At 41.4% G+C, this 25813-nt stretch overlaps 1 protein-coding gene across 1 annotated transcript in view; it reads left to right on the top strand.

Moving 5' to 3' along the window:
• The first annotated feature begins 12229 nt into the window (after positions 1 to 12229).
• myo16 (myosin XVI) overlaps positions 12230 to 25813 on the top strand; it is a 91022-nt gene continuing 77438 nt past the window's right edge. Inside the window, exons 1-2 of the mRNA XM_034110372.1 lie at positions 12230 to 12664; positions 18055 to 18324. Coding sequence (XP_033966263.1) covers positions 12637 to 12664; positions 18055 to 18324 — 298 coding nt within the window. The 5' untranslated portion in view covers positions 12230 to 12636. The remainder of the gene's footprint in view (positions 12665 to 18054; positions 18325 to 25813) is intronic.

The raw sequence follows: 25813 nt of genomic DNA, 5'->3' as shown, positions 1-25813 counted from the left end.
AGCCAAGTATTAGGCTAACGGTCATGACCATACATGTAACACAATTACCTTGATGGTTATGGCGGGGAAATGTTGGCGTTAACGGCCCGTCCACACAGCGGGGTGCGTTGAAGCTTTCCGGCGGGCGTGTCTGAAACTCGACCAACAACCAATCACATGAATCTCCCGCCCCTGACACAGAAGCAGCGGTTTGATTGGCTAGAGCTTGTACTGGCCTATGATTCGATTGGCTGACACTTCTGCCGAGGCTTCAAAAGTTGAACATTGCTCAACTTTTGCAGCGAGCCACGCCAGCAAAGCTCCGCTTCCCACAATGCAGTTCGGCGAAAAGTGATGTCATCCCATTCAAAGTGAATGGTGAAGCTTTCAACGGACGCCGCTGTGTGGACGGGCCGTAAGGCAGGAATTTAAAATGTAAAAACAGGAGGAGAAACATTACTGTTTCTATATGATTCTATTCCATTTCCATTTTAGAATCATTGCAAGGTAGAGTTTATTAGAGCAAGTGTTGCTCTCAAAGTGTTCAGCCTCAGCACTATGGGTAGGCTAAAGGCATCTATTATGAATAGGAAAGGGACGAATATACCTGAGGCTATCTCAGACAGTTTAATTTGAAACTGGGAAAAAACACTCATGGCAGGTGTAGGAAACGGCTCTATAGGCCGGGCTGCACATAACTGGTGCGCAGGTGCGCATGCGCACCTCCGCCAAAAAAAGAGCACCGGGTCATTTGAAAAAAGGCGCGTTTGCGTACCAAAATTGAGAGGGAGAGGGAGAGAGAGAAGAGAGAGAAGGGAGAAGAGAAAAAAGAGGAGAGAGGAGAGAGAGAGAGAGAAAGATATTTGCTAGTTGCATATGAACTCAGGGTCGTCACGTAGCACTGGCGTTATAGATGTTCGCCTAGGGCGCCAGATCTGTGGAAGCACTGCGCTGGCAGTTCTGGGTGGGAAAAAAACATTTTTGACCGTTGGGGCTCATCCTAATTTTCGGCCTTGATGTAACAATATTCATAATTAAGTAAATGGTCCACCCTTTTCACCCCGGTTACACGTTTCATTTGCCCTGTACGATGGGCACTGTAAGTGATGAAAATGGGGGATGTTGGCTTATCTGGCGCCCGCAGCTCACAGCCAAAATGCGAGTGAGCGAGGGAGAGAGAGAGAGAAGGGCGCACCGCCCGGTACCGGCGCTGTTGTTATTAGAATCTGGTGCTAGCTGCTCTAACAGATGTAAGAAGAAGATGTTTCTACAATGATGTGGAGGGAGAGTCCTCTCCAGTCAGACTGAGAGGCTGATAACTACACCTCAGTGAGGTAAAGGACTCTTGAGTGTTTAGATAGTTCACTTTATCAATCAATGTTTATTTATATATATATATTTAGTCTAAGTTCAAACAGTTTGGTCACAATTTATGTAAACACATATTTCCAAGGCACTCCTTTATAATTATTGGGATAAACAGGTTTTAAATCATTCCAATGTATACTATAGGACAGCAACCACAAATATCCTTTAAAACTGGAGTGATAAAAAAAATGCATAAATAAATGTTAAGGTAAAATAAGATATGAATGAACAACTTAAATAAAATAAGTTACATTAATTTGTTATTGGCTATGGTAGGTTATTGGTTATGTTCACATACTTATTTGATTACATCCACTTGTCTAAGATGACAACAGAGACTTTCGACCCAAAACCAGCTGTTGACTTGTGGGTGCAAGCAGCTAATCGCAGACTCAACCAGAGAGATAGTAGGCCTACATCATCAGCTACCATGTCTGACAGAGAGGAGAACAGTCAGGAGGGTAGTGATGACGGCTTGTAGGATTACTGGTGATGCTAATGTTGTCTTGTGTTCACCTCTGCATGTGTGTTCTGTGTTCACCTCTGCACGTGTGTTCAGTGCCGTGTGTCTGGCAAATAAAGTCAAGACCCCCTCAAAAGTTACGGTTTATTTCATTTTAAGGAGGAGCACCAAGCAACATCTCCAGGTGCTCCTTTGAGAACCAGGGCAAACAAGTGATGTGCACCCCTGTCTATAGGTGTGGGTCACTGTGTCTTTGTGTGTGCATATTCCTTGTTTCATTCACATCAGGCAATCTAGTTGGCCTGTTGTGTGGATGTGAGGAGACATCCGGGCGTATATTTTATGGCTTCAGTACAAACAATACAAAGCAGTGCTGGCATGTCTTTTAAGTCTAAAGTCAGTTTAAAGCCAGCTGGGCTAATGGCTGTGAGTGTGCCAGCTTTTTGGATGGCACGGTTGGGGGCACAAGTGGGTCAGTAGTGAAGAGCCAAGCCAGCTCTGATCGCACTTTGTCTCACTCTGAGAACAGAACTGCCCTGTAGCGAAACACAGCTCAACTTAGTGTTTGTATACTGTTGTCAGAAAAGATTCTGAAGTCTATTGCATAGTTTGTATGTGAGTTGAGTGTTATACTAGTTTACTTTTGTTCTGCTCTAGTTCCCTATCCATGACTACTGAAAAAGAGGAGGCGTTCCAACAAAGTGTGTGTGCGCGTGAGTGTGTGTCCATCTGTCAATCCATCCTCCTTGTGGTGTCAGATGGTCGGCAACGCTGTGCTCTGGTATGGTGACTGGAGCCGTACACAAACCCTCCCACAGTTCAACATGCCCACATACACAGACTGTGTGGAGGGTTTGGCATGCAGTTCTACCTTATGAGTTATACAGACGTCCAATAAGATAAACTGCTTCAACTTTCCCATTGCCATGTGGACAACTCTGACATATGCACCTAATAGTGACTGTAGTCTGCGTAGAAATAAAACCTACATAATTAGTCAGCGCTCACGCTCATCAAGCAAACAAAAAATCGTATTTGTGAAGTGTGTTATCAGTACGCTTATGGTTAGTATAGGTAAGCTACAATAGCACTCGTTTTCTGATCCTCACAGTAGCAGCATGTTTTGCAGTTCATTTTAGCATGATCAGATTAATTGAATAGCACTCTGTATGTCTGTCTTTCTGTCTGACTTGTAACTTCAACTGGTAGCAAATGGAAAACCTTCTAGTGTGAATTGACAATATGTACAATTGATACAGTTAGGGATGTCCCGATCACCTTTTTTTGCTCCCGATCCGATTCCGATCATTTCATTTTGACAATCTGCCGATACCGATTTTTCCCGATCCGATCTTTATGCAATGCATTAAGAGAAAAAAAAGGTAACAGATAACGGCTGGTCATCCAACGCGATGAATTCAGCTATCTTGGCTGTTATTGTGTTGGCCTTTTCACTGTTCTGGGGCAGTTTCTCTTTCCTTTTAAAAGTCTCTGAAAGTGTCGGTTGTTTCAGTGCCGTTACCTGAGTGGCCGCTGTGTACTCGCCGTGTTGTTGGCGTTTGTTTCTCAGGTAGCGTATTAGATTGGTCGTGTTGAACGTAGCTCTGTTCTTTCCACCACGCGGAACCTCTGCCTAGCAAACATTGCATCTGGCTGTTACACTGCCTTCGCTTTCAATTTTATAATACTTCCAAACTCCTGACATTTTCTCTGTCCCGACTCCCGAGTCACCAGCTGAACGTAGCCTCTCGTTAGCTTACTGCTACTATTAGACACTGCGCCCACTCTGTTGCCAGATTTCAGAGAAATAAGCAACCAGGTCTATGAAAACAAGCCCAAAGAAAGCAACACATACATGATGTTGTGTAATTTTAAACCAAAACTAAGTCCTCAGGATGACTTTAAGACGTGAACATGGTCATTTTTGTAACATTAAATAAAAAAAAATCCCGATCCCCGATTTTTTGATAATCACGTGATCGGCTCCGATCCCCGATCACGTGATCGGATCGGGACATCTCTAGATACAGTAATTGGTGTATACGTTCTGACCTTGTCCAGCTTGAAACAGGCTATACTAAACAGTAACAGCATGCATGGCCGAGAAAAGAGTGTCCAAAGACATACAGATAAATGGTTTCTAGACACTGTCCTGTATGTGTATAAGTAAACTATGCATTGTCTGTCTGAGCTACCTGTCAGTCTTTGCTCCATGTTTACTTGTCGGCTGTAGCTCTTGACCCCTAAACCGGTAAACCTCCTCCAGTTCTTTCTGTAAGGAATTGTAGTTGTTATTGTATTTTCATGTTATTGTTGCGTTTGAGTTCTGAAAGATTGATAGAAACAAAGAAACGGCAGATTTCGTCCTTTAGAGACACATTTATATCAGTCCCGCTTTTCTCCCCTGTCTGCACATCAGCGCTCTAAAATCCATTTAGACATCCCACAGTCATGGAACATTAGATTAGGAAGAATGATAAATGACTCTGCACTGTTGTCTCGTCTTGTACAACAAATGTGTCTCAACTAATCTGTCACTTTTTAATATTGTGCTTGATGCAGCTATTCTCAGTTGTTTAGATGCGAAAATGCATACAGGAATGCACAAAAGTTGAGTTTTTGAAAGTTAGTTTCTGGGACTGGTTGTTCAGAAAAGGCCATTACAATCTCTCTCACTGTCATTCTTTGCTTTTAACTGTGTGTCTCAACTCTTTCTATCTACAGTACTTTCATGTTTTTGTTTTGCAGTTGTTGATGGCACTGTGACCACATGTCTGTGTTATCCCTAACATCTGCTTGTTCAATGACTCTTAAAGCCAGATGGGACTAGTTGCAAATTGTAGGGAATAGGAACATCTTTGTTTCAAGTCGTTTTTTTCACAACTTCAGCAGGTCTTGCTCTGGATTTCAAAGCAGTTACTAATTGCATATGACTCACTCAACTACACGTTGTTTTCTTCCAATTGCACACTCAAACTTTATTAATGTTCTGCTGATATTGCACTTTCTCTTTGGTATTCTATCTCGGCTTTCCTAAGAAAAGAACAGGCAAGTTCAGATTATCTTTATTCACCTTTATTGTTATTGGTTTGCAGTCAGGATGCAAAATAACACGGGACATAGTATACAGATTGTTTCTTTACGAGGATCTTCAGCACCCAGGTCAGAGTACAAGTAAACGGCCCAAACAATCGATAGACAACAGTTTAACATGTGAATGGCAGCAGGAGGAACGTGGCCCCGGAGCTCGTGGTCCTTCTCTTTAAAAAGACGACCTGAGGGTAACGGATTTATCTGTCTGAAAGCGCCGGGGTTATCCTGGCACTCCAGAAGTGAAGTAGCCTTTCTTATTGTGAATACATCAGTAAGCTGGGCTTGAATCCTAAACAACCCTTACTGCCAGCCACTTTAATGAGGCTACCAGGCCTGCTTGTATTGGCCAACGGCAAGTTAGCATATAAGCAACAATAAAGAACATCAAAATGTATTTAATAATACGCTATAAAAGAAAATCTTCACCTTACACGAGACATTTTTCATTGTGTTTCTTCATTGTGGCTGCAGCATTTGTTTCAGCACTGTATAGTTAAGTGAATTTCACATATTCAGGAGTGTGTGCACAGGACAGCATGTGGTCACACTTGCTCAAGTACACAGCAGGTATCTTAGGGAACACTGTTTCTTAAAATTTCACAGCTGTGAGTGTTGCATGGCAACATAAGCTGAATGGTGATGTGGGTTATGAGTTAGACCCAACTGTGCCTACGTCTGTTAGCTCTCTGTGAGTCACTAATACAGCGTGTGTCATGGAGTGGTCATGGTTTTCACTCTCTGACTAAACCAGAACACGGCAAGAGAAGGACTCTGTACTGAGTGCCACTTCAGTTGGGAGCTTCTCAGATGCAGGCCTGCGTTGCTCTTTTGTTTGTCTGGTTATTGATTGTCTCTCGCTGAAGCTTGCAGCCAGCCATTATGATCCCATGTTGTCCATTGTGCCAGCTGCTTAGAGATGGGAGCTAGGCGATGGGGTAATAAAGGAGAGACAAAGGCAGAGAGAGAGATGTACTCACTTCCAGTTTCAGGGGTTTTGGGGTTGACAAGTGGAGGGGAGGTGATTTAGAAGGAGTAGCAGAAACGTAATTATAGGCAGAAAGTGAGACATTCAAACCCAAGAATGTGTAAGGGTAGAGAAAGTGCCTCATAAGTAATTTATTAGCTTTCCTCTGTCTCACAGCCTTTGTCCGATACGACACTAATTTACTTAATTTGTCTGTCAAATTGTCCTGAATCAAACAGACTGTTCACTTAACTCTGCCTCCAGCTCACAATTCCATCATGTCCGTTTCTTTCTCCCCACAGACAGTGGTGTTAATGAGAAGTCTGCCACTGTTACATTTGTAGCAATCTATCAATTTAAAGACGCTATAAATGCTAACTCTCTGTCCTTGCTTCACCCTCTTCTTCTTCACCCTCTTCTTCACTGACCTGAGAAATAACATCAAGATTACCAAGCTCCTTTATTGTCCAGCTAATCTATGCCACACGTAAAGTAGGTAGAAAATAAGTCTGCCAGCTGATCATGCTGTTGGGATCCTAAGAAAGCAGAATGAATTATAATCAACGAATGCTCTGGTTTTTTTCCCAGTCCTATTTATTTGTAATTTTTTATAAACCCTTTGATTAGAGGTGATCCTTTTTGTCTTGATTGTCAGTTTCTTTGACCATCTTCAAAGGTGAGATGATTATAATAATATAGATTAGGGATCATCACATGTGAAGACATGTGCAGTGAGTGCGTATACGTACGTATGACAGGACTGCAGAATGACAGAGCGATGATGATCTGCTACACGTGACGTGCAGGCTGTTCTGAAGCAGATTGCCTATCTTGTCACACCTGGTGAACGCCTGTTTTCCTGGAACAAAACAAGTCTTGGTTCAGAACGAACGATTATTATAAAGATTTTATTTCTTTATTATTATTATTATTATTTTTTCGCTTCTTTTGCCAGGATTATACATGTGTTTTCACTTTTTTAACACTTTTTAAAAACAATTGATTTCATTTTAAGAGAAGAAGCTAAATATGTCTGATCAAATCATTTGTTAACAACAGTACAAAGATAATGCTGATATTAGTAGTGAGATAAATTCCTTCTGACTATTGGACAATGTTTACACTCCAAAAAATCAAGATCAAGAACATTGCCAGTTTGCAGCAATAACATTCACACATTTTCTTTCCATTTGAAACAAATGAATTGAAAGGGAAATCACTTGCTTTGTGTCAGGCCCATTAATCAGATGAAAGGGGAGGACATGTGTCCCTCTGCGGCGATGCCTGTTCGATCAGTGTCTGTGAGCTGTTTAATGCAACACTTGGCATATAACAACTGTCCGTGAGTCAGCCACTCCAGTGGAACGATTATCTCTTTGGGACAGATGGCTGGTTTTTACACGATGCCTTTCCAACTGTTATCCATCATGTTTTACCACCGATGCATTGACTTTGTTTTCTGCTAATGGCACTAAATCAACAATGTGACAGTTACCCATATGAACTTTATTAACTGATATTGTATAAGAGTTTGTTGTTATTTGTAAGTCGGTCTGAATGGTCAATAACTGCAGCTTTAATTACCACTCATATGGACTTGAGAAAAGTACAATAACTCTTTGATTCAGTTTCTTGTTGCGCTGCAGCATCATGCAGAAAAGCATTTTAATCCACGTTCAGGAAACAATCCACTTCGGAATCGACCAAAAGCTGCTATGCTATTAACTAGTATTATGAATATTAAATAGTAATCCCTGCTGTTCAGTTTAAAACTGGTTTGATCTGCTGTTTTGGAGGAAAACATGGATGGATTATAATATAATCCATCCTAAAGTATGCTATAAATATAAATAGATTTTAGACATAGGAGACGGAGGTCTGTGCACTTTTTTAATGCATGCTATGTACAGTCTCTGCTAGTAGAAGGCCATGAATATTAGAGAGAAGTTCTTTTGCTTGAAATGGAAAACTCAAACTTTTCTTCAGTCGGTTAAATAGCCTCTTAATTATAGTTATTCTATATCCTTCCGGCGCAGACTGAAAACTCATCTCTTTCGACTCCACTTCGAGCGATAGAATTACTAACAAAGAATTGCTAACAAAGCACGTATATACTAATAAAGGACTGGCACTTGAAATGCTTGGCTCTATGAAACCTGATGTACTTTATGATTCTGTTTTCTTCAAGGTTGTGTCTTCCTGGTCGAATGTACTTATTGTAAGTCGCTTTGGATAAAAGCGTCAGCTAAATGCAATGTAATGTAATAATGTAATATATCTTTCTGTCTTGTTGCTCCCTTGTTTTGGGTTCTATTGTGCCTATGTGTATAATAGATGCTGCTATTTGTGCGCAAATTGCCTTCTATTGAGAATCCTGTCAATGGAGTTCAGTTTGAGCTCAACAACTTTATGTAGACAAACTGGAGGGAAATCTGCCATGTAATTATTTTTCTGAAGCACAAACACTGTGAAACAAAAGCACACGTTTGCACACACACATACTAACTTGCTTTTGTAAAACACTGCCTCAAAACACAAAGAGAGGGAAAGCAATCGATGGAACATCAGCAAGTCACTCCCAAAACCTCAACAGTGTGACATCAGCACCATACAGGGCCAGTCTGGCTTTACCTCACACATTACGGTAAATACATACTATAGCACACTTTAACAGGACTTACCTTTAAATCAGTCACAGCCTAAGTGTTGTTGGTGTTTTGATATTTGTTTTTTGAAACCACTGCAGTTCCATTTGGTCATAAATGTTTAATTCTTACACTTACTTGCTTGTTTTTATCTCCTTTCTTCTGTAGCTAGCACATATTCACAAGGGTGTAACTCATGTGTAGACAGTCACCACCTGGCCTTGTTAATCCATGGCTGCTCACCATGAAACCTAGTCATTACATATTCTAAAATATGCTTTAACTAATCCTTAAAAACAACAATCATGGGTAGAAAGATGGGCTGACAATACTTTAGTGTGTTTACTGTATTATATAAGTCCTTTTTTATTACTGAAAATACTCAGATCAGATGTAAAAAATGTATTTCTGAGAGGACTCAACATTTCGTTTTACACTTTGTGTCTTGGTGCAGTAATGATTCAGTGTATTGCCTTAGAATGTCCCCATGCAGTTTAATTTCCAATTAGTTAAATCTCATGTAAAGAAATGAACAACGAACCATTTCCTAGTGTTTCGTCAGCAACATTTTGAACAAAAACAATTGCAGTGAAATTGGCAATTTAACAATAAAACCCAATGTAGTGACTAAAAAACAAGCTGCCACCACAGATTACCAACCACAGCACGATTGCAGCAAATGTTACACAATGCACTTTGTTAATTATAACATTCTCTGTGTATTTATATAGAGAACCTTGTTGGGAAGAACATCATACCATCAATGGTGGGGTTTTTCCCCTAAAATCCTCATGAGCAAGACATGTTTCGCTATACTTGCTTGCTAAAATGGCATGTGTGTGTATTTGTGTGTGTGTGTGTGTGTGTGTGTGTGTGTGTGTGTGTGTGTGTGTGTGTGTGCTTGTGTGTGTGCTTGTGTGTCTATATTTGAATGCCGAATCTCTAGCAAAGATTGCTGTATAGCGACTTCTGAATAAGTCATTGCTGCGCTCTGAACACCACTTGCGGCTTGCATGCTCTTCCACACACACCAGACAGACAGTGCAATATGTTTTGGTCAATGATAACACATTGACTAGCCCATTAACATTGCCCCTGACATCCACACCTCACAGCGTGAGTCTGACAAGAAAATGTCATGCTTTTTCATTTGAATGTCGTGAGGCATTAATGGCCCGTGTGAATGTGTGCCTGATAGACCTGTAACATGCTGTATCATTGGAGCGGGACGTGCTGGAGCTTTGGGACAAGAGGTAACATGAGGTCTCAATGTGAGACACCCCGCTAGAGGGCATGTTATCTCGGGTGTAACAGCATCAAGATAATGTGTGGGAGTCTCGTCCTTATCCTTTTTTACTTCTCAGCTACAATCAGGTTTAGGACCTAAGCTGTGACGCACACAGAGAGTGCAGATTCAGTGAAGGAAATAAAGATAGATAATGGAGAAAAGAGATGATACAGATGATAGATATTTTAAAATGCAGCAATTGCTGGTGTCACTGTCTTTTAAAGATGCATTTATTCCATCTATCTAGAAATGTGCAACAATATACATCTGTGCATATTTGTGTTGCATCATAATTAATGTTAGCTGTAGCAGATGCTGTGGGAGATCAACAACCCCCCCCCCCCTGCCTCCGTACAGCCATGACACCGTCTCCTTTTAACAGCTTCTGTCCCAGAGGACATGACAAAATTCATTTTCTTTGACACAGCTGTCACTCTGCAATCATCACCCTCAGGTGTCAGTCAATATTACAACTGTGTTACCACTACGGTTCTCTATGGTTAACACAATGGAGTGAGTGCATATGTATGAATATGACGGCTGATGCTAATAATGCCGGATGTCTGATGCAGGAAATATTCCCAATTACGGCAAAGCCAAAGGCAGTGGAAAGTTTGGGGGTGATGCATTATATATGAATTTAGATCTCTTTGGATCAATTATTCAGCAAGTGTGATATATTTACACAAATAAATATTTATTTATTTTATCAGTCACATTTTAAATTCTGTTATGATGTGCTAGACCATAACTGAATGCCATACAGTCCACATGTAATGAATGACTGTGCCACACACACACACACACACACACACACACACACACACACACACACACACACACACACACACACACACACACACACACACACACACACACACACACACACACACACACACACACACACACACACACACACACACACACCACACACACACACACACACACACACACACACACACACACACACACACACACACACACACACACACACACACACCGGCCTCTTTACTCAGGTAGATGTTTGAGCAGTTGTTCCAGCAGTGTCTCGCTGAAGATGCAGCACCTTGCTTCTGTGACCTGATTTCCTAGGACAGGAATTACTCCAGCATTCAGTCTGACACACACACACACACACACACACACACACACACACACACACACACACACACACACACACACACACACACACACACACACACACACACACACACACACACACACACACACACACACACACACACACACACACACACACACACACACACACACACACACACACACACACACACACACACACACACACACACCAACAACCCAGTCTCTGCCTTCCTCTCGTTCCCTTTCAAGCTTGCTTTGCTGCTCCTCTCCGTTCAATACCCTCACAAACCTCACCTGCTTCTCACATCCTTTTATCTCATCTCCACATGCCCATGTTTGACAGCTTAGAGAGATTTAGCTCACCCCCCCCCCCCTCAGAAAATGCAGCATGCTACATAACTTGCAGATGTGTGAGCACTGTGGCACAGATTCTTAATGTGTGTCACAATCCTTCTCAAATCAGACGATGCACACCTCGTTAAGCTCATCTGTATTGTGTGTGAGTCTGCAGTCTTTCTTTCTATCTCACTTTATCTTTTCCTCTTTTTCACTCTAGTCTGCTCTTCCCCGCTTCCCTCTCCATTCTTCCTCTCTCTCTCCTCTCGTTCATACTCGCCTTCTCGCCCTGCTCGTACAAATCCTCATTTTAATGCAAAGCTTTATTCATATATGCAAATTAGCCTTAAAGTCAGACATTGCCCTACTGACATTGCAAGCGCATAGTGCATGTTGCGCCACTTCAAACTGTGTGTGTTGAAGCATGGTAAACGCATGATGAAGTGTGTGTGTGTGTTCATTTGATGGTCTCAACCCCTACAATTCTAGTAAACTATACTTATCTTGAGTCAATTTGTGGCCAGTTTCAGACTGTTGATGAACACTTAACCTGTCACCGCACCAAAAGCCGCACTGCAGCAGCTTCTCTTTTTAGCTGTCCAATCCAATTTAGGATTCCCTCTCTCTGTCTCTTTACATCTCTTGCTTATTTGTTTTCTCTTGCTCCCCCTGCTGTATCTGTATTCCCTCTATTCTTCTCTATTTCTCTATTTCTATCCTCCTGGTTTCTCCAACCCCTCTGCTTTCATCCTTTATCTCTCTCTGTTACAGCCACAGAATAGGGAGGCAACATTAATCCCACCCCCTTCTTTTCCATTCGGCTGAGAAGGTGGAGGATAGTCCAGGGAGGTGTGCATCCCTATGAGTCACTGCATATATGGGATTGACGGAGTTTGGGAGGGGGGGTGTGTATGGAGGTGAAGAGCATTGCGTCATTGGGGGTGTGTTGAGGAGGAGGCGGGTTAAGCCGGCTGTCAGTCAGTGACGCGAGCGCAGCACGTGCGTTGGTCATGGCTGGGGAGACGTTGTGTGGCGGTTTTCAGGCTGTATGCGAGGAGAGCTAGAAACAGCCGCAGCTCGCTTTGCCGACGGGTTGATCGAGGGAGTGAATGTCTGTGTGAGTGTGTGTGTGTGTGTGTGTGTGAGTCTGGGTCTGTGTGTAGATGCTGCATGGTGCTGCAACCGGAGCTGCTGCTGTTACTGCCGGTGAATAATGCAGACAAGGGAACGGAGTTTGGGTAGCATGCAGGGAGCCAAATTAATAATGCATCCTGCCGGGCTACATTAGTTAGTTCTGCTGGAACCTGTAGCTGCCGACTGTCTTCCCGCCTGCTTGACTTACTGACTCCCCGCCTACCTTCCTGCCTGCCTGCCAGCCTTTTTGCCTGACTGGCAGAAAATGTCTCACTACCATTTCATCAAATGCTGTGAGTAGCCATTCACCATCTCTTTCTGTGTGTGTGTGCAAGTGTGCTTGTGTGTGCCTCAGCCGAGGGTGTGTGCTAATTGTATCAGCACTTACTATATATGCCGGGTGTCATATACTGTATGAGAACATGCTTAAGAATTCTGGTCACCAGCTGCCAACACAGCAGCACAATCTTAACTTTGAGTGTGTATCATTGTCCCTGCCTGTGTGTGTGTGTGTGTGTGTGTGTGTGTGTGTGTGTGTGTGTGTGTGTGTGTGTGTGTGTGTGTGTGTGTGTGTGTGTGTGTGTGTGTGTGTGTGTGTGTGTGTGTGTGTGTGTGTGTGTGTGTGTGTGTGTGTGTGTGTGTGTGTGTGTGTGTGTGTGTGTGTGTGTGTGTGTGTGTGTGTGTGTGTGTGTGTGTGTGTGTGTGTGTGTGTGTGTGTGTGTGTGTGTGTGTGTGTGTGTGTGTGTGTGTGTGTGTGTGTGTGTGTGTGTGTGTGTGTGTGTGTGTGTGTAGTAAGTGGGACTGTGGGCTTGCTGCAGAGAGCTGCTGCAGATGTGTGAAGTTGACCGGTGAATGCGGCAGGTACTGGCAGAGGGAAAGAAATCTAAAATAGAGGCACAAAGACGCAGATCCCAAGAGCATTTGGCATATTCATAACACAGTGACAGACTGACAGAGAGAGAAAGTCGATTCATGGAAAAAGGGACAGATGGATGGAAACTGGTGATTTAGAGGAGCGTTGCAGAGAGGAGACGGAATGGCAGGATGAGAAATGGAAAGGAAGTCAGGATAGGATGAGTGACACATCAAGATTGCAGCCAAGAATGATGAGCAGATGGAAAAAAGGAAGGCGAAAGAGGGCATAAAGGGGGATAAAAGTGAAAAATATCATGAAGGTGATGCTGTCATGAAGACTTTCCTTGACTCTGAGAACCCTACCTGTCTTACCCCCAAACCTCTCCCTACAACATACATCCATATACACCCTGCACATTCATGGTGTCCGCAGTTTGCAGTCTGTGTGTGCACATCATGTTGCACACATTTCAAATGTACAACGTCCTGCAGTGCTGTCAGAGTTATTAGCTGGAGCCTGCATGGGATGTTCCACATACAATCAATAACTGATAGCCTGGTGGCAGCCTGGTGGCAGCAGAAGAAAGCAACTGCTTTCCCCCTCTCTGTCTCCACTCACTCCGTCCTTCACATTCATTCAGCCTCTGTTTCCCATCAGAGTCAGCTCTTCTGTCTTTCCCTCTCCTATTCACATTTCACTGGTCTGTTCAGAGCCCTTCATCATAAAGTAGAACATGCCACCAGTGTCCATTTTTGTCATTGGCTATTAAGAACAAACATTGCCATAGTTTTCGCAAATTCTGTGATTAAGTGTGAATGATGTGTGTTTTCTTCAGCTAGGTCGATGCATATACTGTTTTTATTAGAACAATGGAAACTCAAGTATGTATTGAGTGAAGACACATTCTCATTGATCTTTGCTGTCAGTGCTTTCCGCATTTGACATTTTCATCTACAAAAGGAAGACAAAGGAATGCTCCTGGGAATGTATTGAAAAACCACCCAATAATATATCACCACCCATATCAGAAACACATTCAGCCACGTTACATACTGCAACATATACTTATAGCAAGTCACAAGGGACATGTTTTATAGCCTCAATCACAACATTTAGTACCACATTCGAACTACTGCAGGTAAAGAAAACCTTTTAGCAGACTGAGCAAACATCATTATTAATTTACATACAAGTGCATTTGTATCACTTAATGTTAATTTATTGACAACATGATTATTTAACGTCAGGGTGTTCTGGAAAATCTATTTTATCATCTAATGGATATCCATATGCTACTTAATGTATATATCAAGTCTGCATCAATATGTCACGTTGTGTGACATCTGTCATGTGCAGGGAGTTTATGGGTTGATGTGACTGTAGCCTTGAATGCCTGCTGTATAGTAGATGATATATGAGGTTGACAAAGAGTGTGAAGGGTAGGCCAAACCAAGGAGGAGAAGTCATGGCAGAGATGGAGACATACAGTTGTGGCCATATCCACATTGTGTGTGGTTCAATGGAAAGAGCTAATGGCTAATAGAGCTAGCCTAAACCTACATGAGTGGTGACGACTTCTGCTCTTTATGCTCTGTACTGTAGCTCTGCAGTGAGCTCTATGTCAGCTTATAATAGATCACGGCAACAAACACCAGTTCACCCAATCTCATAGATGTCTACTTGGACACAGACTGAACACTCACCACAACTGCTGCTTCAAGCCACTGATCAAAATGGCCTGAGCAGAAGTAAAGGTGAGCAGGGAAAAATGCGAGAGAGGCAATAACAGTGGACCTAGAGATGGAGTGGAGTGGTATTGGACAAGGCAGTAGGGAGAGTGTGTTTTTGTGTTTGTGTGTGTGTCTTTTCAACGTGCAGCCAAGTTTCTAAAATATAATACAGTTGAAGCAGACACCTGGCATGAACAGTACAATAGTGCCCCCCCCCCCCGTGTCTGGAACCTGAATACAAAAGAACCTTTTTACATGTCTACCCAGAGCAGATGGTACTGTATTGTGCAGAAGGTGTGTGTGTGTGTGTGTGTGTGTGTGTGTGTGTGTGTGTGTGTGTGTGTATGTGTGTGTTTATGTGTGGCACATTGGGGTTGAGGGGGCCGGTGTTGAATAAATGTGTCAATGTAAGTGGTCTCTATTCTGCCTGCATAGTTTTGTCTGCTCCAGATAAAGATCTAGTGCAAACACACCTCAGGCCCTCCAGAGAAGAAACAACATGTCACTGTATAGAGTTTACACAAAGCCAGTCAAGGCCTTTTAGTGTTATGCTGATTTTTACTCCTAAATGTAAAACTGTTTAAGACACATATCATTTTGTGGATAAGTGAAGAGATGAAGAGAAATGGTAAATGAGTGAGAACGAGATAGATGATGGGAATTATGGAGACAACCTGTAGTTCCTAAAATCTATCTCACTAAAAATATTGTCCACTTGACGAACAGCCTGATGTGAGCTCCGTTACCCTTTAGCAGAATTGGAGAGAAAGAATCGAGACATAGAGAACTACTTTAGATCAAAATAGAGACAACAATGCTCCAAGAGGGGGTACTCACCTCACAATGGGTCTAAAAGCAACAGAATTGAGTTTGGAAAAAAAGCAACACTACAAAGACCTCCTCCTCATCTTGTAAATGTCCATAATGGTGTATGTGAATATCAATGCAATCAACGCCAAATAAATTACGTGTTATGTATAACCGTATATAAATATTTATATATAAGTTTATCTTGATTTTACCTGAGCACACACTCTGTGAATCCCATTCTGAGCCCACCTACTGCTCGGATCTGGACATCCTAATCATCCAAGCAGACCATACAAGGTTTAGCAACTGCCTGAGATCCGTTTGGCTAACTTCCACTGAGAGGCAGAGAGACGATGTGGAGTCAGGAGAATCACTGGGACAGGAGAGACAACAAACAAAATGCTGTGATGCTTTTCTCAAATCACGGCTAAACAGACACAGAAGATATCCTTTACAGTACATATAATAAACGACTGCCCACACACAACTGCAGACACAGACATGTTAACATGTTAACAAATATAACTGACGCCATTAGCATGTTGTAGTTCAGAGGTGCCCAGTACGTCGACCGCGGGGGCAATGCTGGTAGATCGCGAGTCATTCATAAAAAAAAAAAATCCAGCTCCGTTAAAATAGACAAAACAGGTTTTGATCCCTCCTCCCTTGGCCTCCCTGCCACTTATTTCAGGAATTTACTTGATTGACAGAAAAAGCGACACACGCAGTCTGTTAACCCAGAATGCAAAGCGATACAAAATCAGTCAAGTGCCGGGAAAACTCAAATTAAGTTAAAGAGACAAACAAGAGACAAACAACAAAATGAGTGCGGGACCGAGCAAAAAGCTAAAGACATACCACTTCCACCCAGAATGGGAGGAAGAATATTTTTTTGTGATGTCACATTCAAAGGTTATTTGCCTTATTTGTAAAGCAAGCGTCGCTCTGCCAAAGAAAGGTAACGTGGAGAGGCATTATCGGAGTGTTCACAAGGCATACAGTATGACAGCGACTTCCCTCCGAGTAGCGAGTTGAGAAAGAGAAAGGTCATGTATTATTGCTACACATACATTATCTCACAGTCTTATTGTCGCCAACTCGTCTCTAATGCAAAAAGACAAACAAATGCGTCTATGGTCGGTGTATTTTTGATCTTTCCAATCGAGACGAGATCTCTCTCCCCGGTCTGCGAGGGGGCGGGGCAGTTTACACACGTGCAGCTGCTCCATGCAGCAACACACGGCGGGGATGGCGGAGAGAAACGCTCCAAGGTGTGGTTAAATGTTACCCGTCTTGAGGTGGACAATGCTCGTTGCCAAGAGTGTTTAGCATGTAAGGGCGGTAACACGAGCAATTTGTCTAAACATTTAGCAAAAGTGCTCCACATTCAGACGGAGAAATGCACCGGGTTCGACTGTCTTTCTAGTAGCTCCACGAGTAACGTGTCCACGTCAGGTGTTATGTATGCTAGCAGCAACACACGGAGTTAACTACATTATAGAAACATGGGTTAATGATTAGAGGTAACAGAGTTATTTAGTTTGTTAAAGTTTCAGCTATTCTGTTTACAGTTCTGTCATCAGATTATTTAATACGATTTGTTAAAACACTGTTGTTTCTTTTGATGTGAAATATTATTTATTTAATTTAAATAAAAAGCCATGTTAGTTTTGTAAACAATTTGTTAAGTTAATTTAATAATATATGTATTTTTGAATCAAGTATTCATCTTTATTGTCTTCATTGTTAGTTTCCACATGCCTAAAACAACCTCAAGCTAAATCTAAAAGTTGATGGCTAAATAAGAGTGTTTGAGAAATTGTGCAAGGCATACAGTAATAGTCCGAATAGTCGATTATTCCTTTCATTAATCGATATATTAATCGATTATCAAATTAGTCGTTTGTTGCAGCCCTATTGTAGTTATCCCATGTATACATAAAACGTGTTATTCAGCAACCCTTGCAATTTGGGATTTTATTTTTGGTTGGTAGACCTCGGTGAGCTGGTCATTTCAAAAGTAGCTCACCAGCCAAAAAAGTGTGGGCACCCCTGTTGTAGTTGATATGGTCTCCTTAGCTCAGTGTCAGTGTCCTACAGTAAATACTACGGACTGCAGTGTGTTCACTGGTTCACCAGATACTTTTCCTCACTTCTTGGATGGACAGCTTGCCACTAAAGCTTCAGTGAAAACAGATAATGCAAGAATAAATTGGTTTTTTCCTTTTTAGTTTTCTGGCAGTTGACATCTTCATCACTCTCTTGCTCTTTCTGTGTTTCTCACCAGGTTGCTTCCAGCTATGTAATGTCTTTCGTCAGAACATGGAGATAGACCAGTGTCTGCTGGAGTCTCTCCCCATTGGCCAGCGCCAGCGGCTGGTCCGGAGGATGCGCTGTGACCAAATAAGGGCGTACTACGAGAGGGAAAAAGGCCTTCAGAGACAACAAGGTGGCCTCAAGGTTCGAGCCCCGGCCACCCAGCGCAAGAAGCACCACGTCCGCTTCGGCCTCCCCGATGTCATACAGGATGCCATCATTCGCCATGACTACAAAGAAGGTGGGTTTGCAGGTGCACCTTAGAGAGAGTTTATGAGTGTTTTCTCATTATTAGTGTGTGTGTGTGTGTGTGTGTGTGTGTGTGTGTGTGTGTGTGTGTGTGTGTGTGTGTGTGTGTGTGTGTGTGTGTGTGTGTGTGTGTGTGTGTGTGTGTGTGTGTGTGTGTGTGTGTGTGTGTGTGTGTGTGTGTGTGTGTGTGTGTGTGTGTGTGTGTGTGTGTGTGTGTGTGTGTGTGTGTGTGTGTGTGTAAAGGAAAGATCTAGCTACTAGATTCACACACACACACACACACACACACACACACACACACACACACACACACACACACACACACACACACACACACACACACACACACACACACACACACACACACACGTGGGCCAATACAGTGTTTGTTTATGACTCAAGGTCACACGATCTTTTCGGCTGGAAGTTGTCAACACCACTGAAAAAATCAGTGTGAAGCTTTTATCCTGATGCAAATTGCTTTCAATGACAGAAACACATTAGCAGCGATAACAATGCCTGCTGTAAAGAGCAAAACAGTAATGGCAGTCACTTTGTTATTTACATAAAAGAGCACTGTTCAATGGCAGTGAAAACGGGTTTTGAAATATTCTAATAAATGCAGAAACTAACAAAAGAACATATGACACAGCTTTTTGTAACACAAACATAAATTAATGCATCAAAACAAATATCAGCCTGTTAAACTTTTATCCCAGGGACAATGAACACTGGGCATTGGTGAACCATGCAGCCATTTGTTTTAAACTAATGAGAGCTTTCTTATTCTGGCTGTACTTGAATGATTTTGTCTTCCAGGAATGCAGATGACATTGAGATCGATTCAGATTTATCTGCTGCTAATTCGACAAAAAAAGAGCTTTCCTTAGGTGCATAATAGAGCATATCTCCCCTCTGCAGCAGCACTCCTGCCTGCTTGTCTCCCAATAATGACACACTCAAGTACTCAGGCTCGTTTTGTGATATCGGATAGTCATAAACTTTAAGAGGTCGTCACACTCAAAAGGACATTGATTTTTTTTGTCTAACCTCACTGTCTTTTCTTTTGACTATGCCAGTCATTTACCAGTCGTTTACCCAGCTGTCCGGGTGTATCTGTGTCACTCCTACCAGCAGCCTTTGCAGGTCACCGTGTTAATCTCTGCTCTCTGGCTGCCAATTAGGTTCAGATGGTGTCTGAGGAAGCAGCCGGTGGACCGTTGCATCAGCCAGACAGAAAACAGGGTGGCTTGGCATGAATCAGATCTGCTACATCTCTGTCTGCGTGATAGATTTCACTTTATCAGACTTGTTGAGTATGAGGGTCACTTGAAAGTTTTGTATTTCATTTATGTTACCCTGTGTTGGCCTGCCTTGTTATTGCAGTGTCTCTTAGTGAGTTAACATTTGTTTGGGTGGATCAGTACTATCAATATCTTGACAATAGTTCTCGAGTTCCTCACTTGACTTCATTTGATGACAACTAACTTGTTCATACTGTGCTGCTTAAGTTGGTTCTCCCTTCTTCTTTTTTGTACACAGTGATGGGGTTTTTCCTAAACTTGTACTTTCCCCAGAGTAATGTGGCAGTCCAAAGGTGTTCATCTGGTTGGTAGAGGTCAAAACTGAAGAGATTTGTATTCTTACTTATTTGACAATGCCAAGATCCACTCGTGTCTTGCCTAGAAAGCAGAACTTTTACCTCTTTGTGATGCAGATTGATCATCGTATCTGTATCAGATGATACCAGAAAAATATTGCAATTTCTTGATTATTTTATGCTTTCCGCATTATCGTTAAAGGGATTCATGAGAGGAAGGATTAAGTGTGGAGTGCGAGACTAATGGACTCATCGTATGGAGCCAACAAAGGAATGAACGCTGTGTTAACTGATCTCATTGCTGTCATCTTGAATGAACTGAACACTTCTTAATTTGATTAGTTTTCAATTCTCAGCCCTGTGTTCCCCAGATTGTGGAAATGAATGTAACAATGGATGAAAATATGTTTTTGGTAACTAATCATTGTTTTTCAAATCAAATAAGACCGGGAGAAATAAAAGGAGAGGTAAAAAGAAGGGAAAGCAATCGGGGGAACGTTTGAATTAAAACCTGTTTTCAGAGAGCTGGGTTTAGAACATGTGCAGAAACTCAATCTGCTGACAAGGCAGCCGGTAATCAGAGATCTCTCGCACACAGTCACACAAGGATTTATTTCATATCGGTCGTATTTTACAGGAAATAGGATGAATGAGATAGTGGCAGGATGGAGAACAAAGGAAAGGTTGACCACAAAGGTAAAAGGAAAAATTGCAAAGACAAAGACATGTAAAAGCAGCAAAACAGAAGCGTTAAATTAGGAAGGATATTGAACGGTAAGGGGTAAAATAACTACTGTACCTGGACCACACAGCCCAATACTATAAGAGCAATACTGTATACCTCATTTCCTTTCTCCATGCACTGTCCTATATAAACATCTGGCTCACTTGCGTTTGACATTTGGTGAAATTGCTTTTCCCAAACCAATCTCTTAACTTCATGAAAGAAAGACACAAGTGCCAGGAGCAGCTGTTGGCTTGTAGGCATGTAACTTACAATATATTTGTATTATGTCTTCCCCTTTCAACTAAATAATGATATTAAATATGATATTTGGATGTCTGTTGTACTCGTGGTGACCAGTCCTGGCAAAACACAATGTGAGAAAAGTTGATTTTCAAACACTTAAGAAAGGTGAGCAGCAATTCAGTTAAATTTCTGAGGACAATTTAGTTAGTCTGAGTGGACTGTAGTATCACATCATCTGGGACACATGTACTTGGAATGACACATGTATGGTTTGAAAACCCATCTTGTAAAAACTTTACAGGTTAGACAACAACCCATGTTGATAGCTAATTGTTCTTTAGTAAAACATTGAACCCTTATCCATCCAAGTACTACAGCCCCATTCTTACTAATATATTTATCACATTTTCTATAGGTAAACATATCTTTTAAATCCTCTGACATTACTATATTTGTTTGGTTTCATTCATGTGTGTGCATGTGCAGGTTTTCTTTTAGACACACATGCAATTCGACTCTAAAGCATCCGGGAGCTCTACCGTTATTGATCAGAGTATAGATCCAGTCCTTCAGGCACAGTGCAGGGACTCGGACTGCAATCAGTTCTCCATAGCGGGGAAGTGAAGCCAGCAGAGGTAATAGTCATAGGTAATAGCTTCCAGATTTGAGTGGCGTTTTGAAGCTTTGCCTTAGACACAATTCATAAAACTGAATCACAGCACGGCTAAAATAAGAACATGTGCACATCGATGTCTAGTGTTATATACAGTATGTATTATTCAGCCATTAGTGTTAATGCACTCACCACCCCCACATTAGTGCAGCAAAGCTTCTTCACAAACCGAGCAGACACTTTTCATGGAAAGTTAAAATAGGGATTTGCTACATTAAATCACTCCTAGATACCTGGTAAAAGTTCCCCTGATGCTCACAATTGATCCAATTTATTACACAATCAAATTGTATTCATCACAACCTAGTGTCAGGGTTGTGTACGCAGGTATATGCTAAACTGTATTTCTCTGCACTTTGTTATAGTTTGTGTGTCCTATATTCTCGGGTAGACACCTTGTAAGTGTGCTTACTGTGCTAGACAGTATCACGGATGAAGTAAAAAATGTACCACTCGGAGTGGTCGGGATGTTTCTACTGTGATATGAAACTCCAGATATTTAGCTTGTAGTTTATTATTAGTCAGATTAATAGATTAAACACTCAGGTGTCATGCGGAGAAAACATGTCAAATTGTTAATGTGAGAAATGTAAGATTATGAAAATATATGTATATAATCTCAAAAAAAAACAGACAGGGAAGTGGAGAGACCTATAATATGGATGTTAGAGGACAACATTGATATGTTTCTACAATTGAGTGATTGAAGCCATGTCAACAGTGTTGTGGTTTTGACAGAACTGGGTCTAGGCCCACAGAGGTGTTGGAGAAATAAGTAATGATAGCTTTAACTGAAATCCAATTGAAACCTTCAAACTCTCAGTCTGATACAGCAGGGATCCTTTTAGTGCCAACTGCAGCCTCCTGCAGCATATTGAACATTCACACCGGCACTAGCCTAGTGTTTCTCTGAGCTTCTAAAATTACATTTTTGGTTCACTTGATGACTCATCGCTGAATCTTTTTATATAACAGTTTGCAAAGGATCGAAGCCAGCATGAAACATAAAAGTACTTTATTAAATAATCTTCTCACAAAGGTCATTACAAATACAGTGGGGCAAAAAAGTATTTAGTCAGCCACCAATTGTGCAAGTTCTCCCACTTAAAAAGATGAGAGAGGCCTGTACTTTTCATCCTAGGTATACCTCAACTATGAGAGACAAAATGAGACAAAAAAATCCAGAAAATCACAATGTCTGATTTTTAAAGAATTTATTTGCAAATTATGGTGGAAACTAAGTATTTGGTTAATAACAAAAGTTAATCTCAATACTTTGTTATACACCCTTTCTTGTCAATGACAGAGGTCAAACATTTTCTGTAAGTCTTCACAAGGTTTTCACACACTGTTGCTGGTATTTTTGGCCCATTCCTCCATGCAGATCTCCTCTCGAGCAGTGATGTTTTGGGACTGTCGCTGGGCAACACGGACTTTCAACTCCCTCCAAAGACTTTCTATGGGGTTGAGATCTGGAGACTGGCTAGGCCACTCCAGGACCTTGAAATGCTTCTTAAAAAAGTTTGTCGCTAAAATTCCTGTCAATTCTTCTAGGCACGTAATTATTGGCTGAACTAGTCCCTTCAAAGCGTAATAATATCTTGGTCAAAAGTAGTGCCACGGTTCGTCACGTGATCGTGCTACACCAATTGGGTAGCTGCATATTGTCAACAGAAGTGAAAGATGGCCGCCTACATGGTTACGCTAAACCAGACCAAATGGATTCTAAACAGTGCTGTATGCTTGTTTTATGTCATGTTTTGTCATATGTCTTAATACATCACTAAGTCCGAGGTATTTGCGTTATATACGCGGTATTTGTGAGAGGTTTTACTATCTGGGAACAGAGTTGACCATCGAATCAACATTGGCTAGCAGCGTTTATCAGCCAACTCCAGCTACAACAACATTCCTGGACTACCATGTTCGCATCGCTAGGTTCATTGGCTGAGCTCGTGGATTATTCCATTAGATTGAGGACTTTTTGTCTGTCTGTCTGTTGTTATTGTTACCCTGTACACGTTAAATGCACTCTTAAAATAAACATGACTGGATTTCATACATAGCTGCGTCCAAGAAGAAGGTTAACTTGTTACGTTAAGTAATTTAGATCAATAAAATGCAGTACTTATACCAATGACCATTGATTCATTTATTTACTCATTCATCATATAATAATTTGATGAATTACATTATTATAGATTATTATATAGAATAAATTATTATATATACGATGATATATATATATATATAGAGTATTATTAATATAATATTATATATACTATTATTTATAGATCATATAATAATATATATATATCTATATACTAGATTATTATTATAGATATATATCTATATTATTTATTATTATTATAATTCTTATTTAGATATCTATATATATCTATCTCTACTCTTATTGCTATATCTCCGATCTCTCCTATTCTCTTTCTTCTTCTTTATCTCTTATCGCTTACTTCCGCTATCTATATTTCAATCCTATTATTATTCTTCTTATTTATTTGTAATATGATAATATTGTATTTGTAACTTCAAAATCAATGCCACTGTCATGGAGGGTGTACAGTCTATTGATGTTGTTGAAGACCTGCAGTGTGATATTGGTAAAATAATCAACCTTTTCGTGCTTCACAGACGTAATATGCATGTAACAATGTTTGTGTGTTGATAATTTTGACTTTTTGAGACTTTCTGGTGCGTTTTCCTCGTCCCCGCTACTCGATGAAATCATGGCGGTCACCATTTTTTCCAAATCTGTTTGTTGATACCGGTATATGCAGCAACCCAATTGGTGTAGCACGATCACGTGACGGACCGTGGCACTACTTTTGACCAAGATATTATTACGCTTTGAAGGGACTAGTTCAGCCAATAATTACGTGCCTAGAAGAATTGACAGGAATTTTAGCGACGAACTTTTTTTTGGTGGATAAGCATGACTCGTTCTTTTTTATGAACTAAAGATTGTGTAGTTCCACTTCTGTGGAGTGGGATGAAACGATAACAGGGTTCACCTTATGGCCTAAATGCTCTCTCGCAAACTTCAGACGGGCCTGGACATGTACTGGCTTAAGCAGGGGGACACGTCTGGCACTGCAGGATTTGAGTCCCTGGCGGCGTAGTGTGTTACTGATGGTAGCCTTTGTTACTTTGGTCCCAGCTCTCTGCAGGTCATTGACTAGGTCCCCCCGTGTGGTTCTGGGATTTTTGCTCACCGTTCTTGTGATCATTTTGACCCCACGGGGTGAGATCTTGCGTGGAGCCCCAGATCGAGGGAGATTATCAGTGGTCTTGTATGTCTTCCATTTTCTAATAATTGCTCCCACAGTTGATTTCTTCACACCAAGCTGCTTACCTATTGCAGATTCAGTCTTCCCAGCCTGGTGCAGGTCTACTATTTTGTTTCTGGTGTCCTTTGACAGCTCTTTGGTCTTGGCCATAGTGGAGTTTGGAGTGTGACTGTTTGAGGTTGTGGATAGGTGTCTTTTATACTGATAACGAGTTCAAACAGGTGCCATTAATACAGTTAACGAGTGGAGGACAGAGGAGGCTCTTAAAGAAGAAGTTACAGGTATGTGAGAGCCAGAAATCTTGTTTGTTTGTAGGTGACCAAATACTTATTTTACCGAGGAATTTACCAATTAATTCATTAAAAATCCTACAATGTGATTTCCTGGATTCTTTCCCCCCATTCTGTCTCTCATAGTTGAAGTGTACCTAGGATGACAATTACAGGCCTCTCTCATCTTTTTAAGTGGGAGAACTTGCACAATAGGTGGCTGACTAAATACTTTTTCTTCCTTCTATGTTTGAGTATTTGGATTAAACCAAGTGGGAAGAGTGTGTAATGACACTCCTTTCCCCAATATGGTCAGCACATATTATTTAAGGGTTGAAATAAATTCACTGTGTTTACTGTGAATGTTTTATCAGTCATCCATAAAATCATTTCATATCTCAACAAGTGGGCAGGAGACCCCTGTTCCATTTCACAGAACTCCTACGGTAATCTGCATTCAGAGTCAAGCTTTATTGGAACACTGTACAAGTGCCTTTCTTTCATCATGATCGAGACAATGGAAACATGTGAAGCTCATTTCAGAAACATGGGGCGGTGAGACAGAGCTACTCGTGAGTATGACTGTGTGATGAGGACCGGAGAGACAGCAGCATTTATAAGACTGAGGGATGTGGACAGAATCTCATACATGGCTGCAAGGAGG

The sequence above is a fragment of the Pseudochaenichthys georgianus genome, chromosome 21, assembly GCF_902827115.2.
Source record: "Pseudochaenichthys georgianus chromosome 21, fPseGeo1.2, whole genome shotgun sequence".
NCBI classification, from domain to species: domain Eukaryota; kingdom Metazoa; phylum Chordata; class Actinopteri; order Perciformes; family Channichthyidae; genus Pseudochaenichthys; species Pseudochaenichthys georgianus.
The sequence above is the reverse complement of the archived record's forward strand: the minus strand, read 5'-3'. Positions and strand labels throughout refer to the sequence as shown.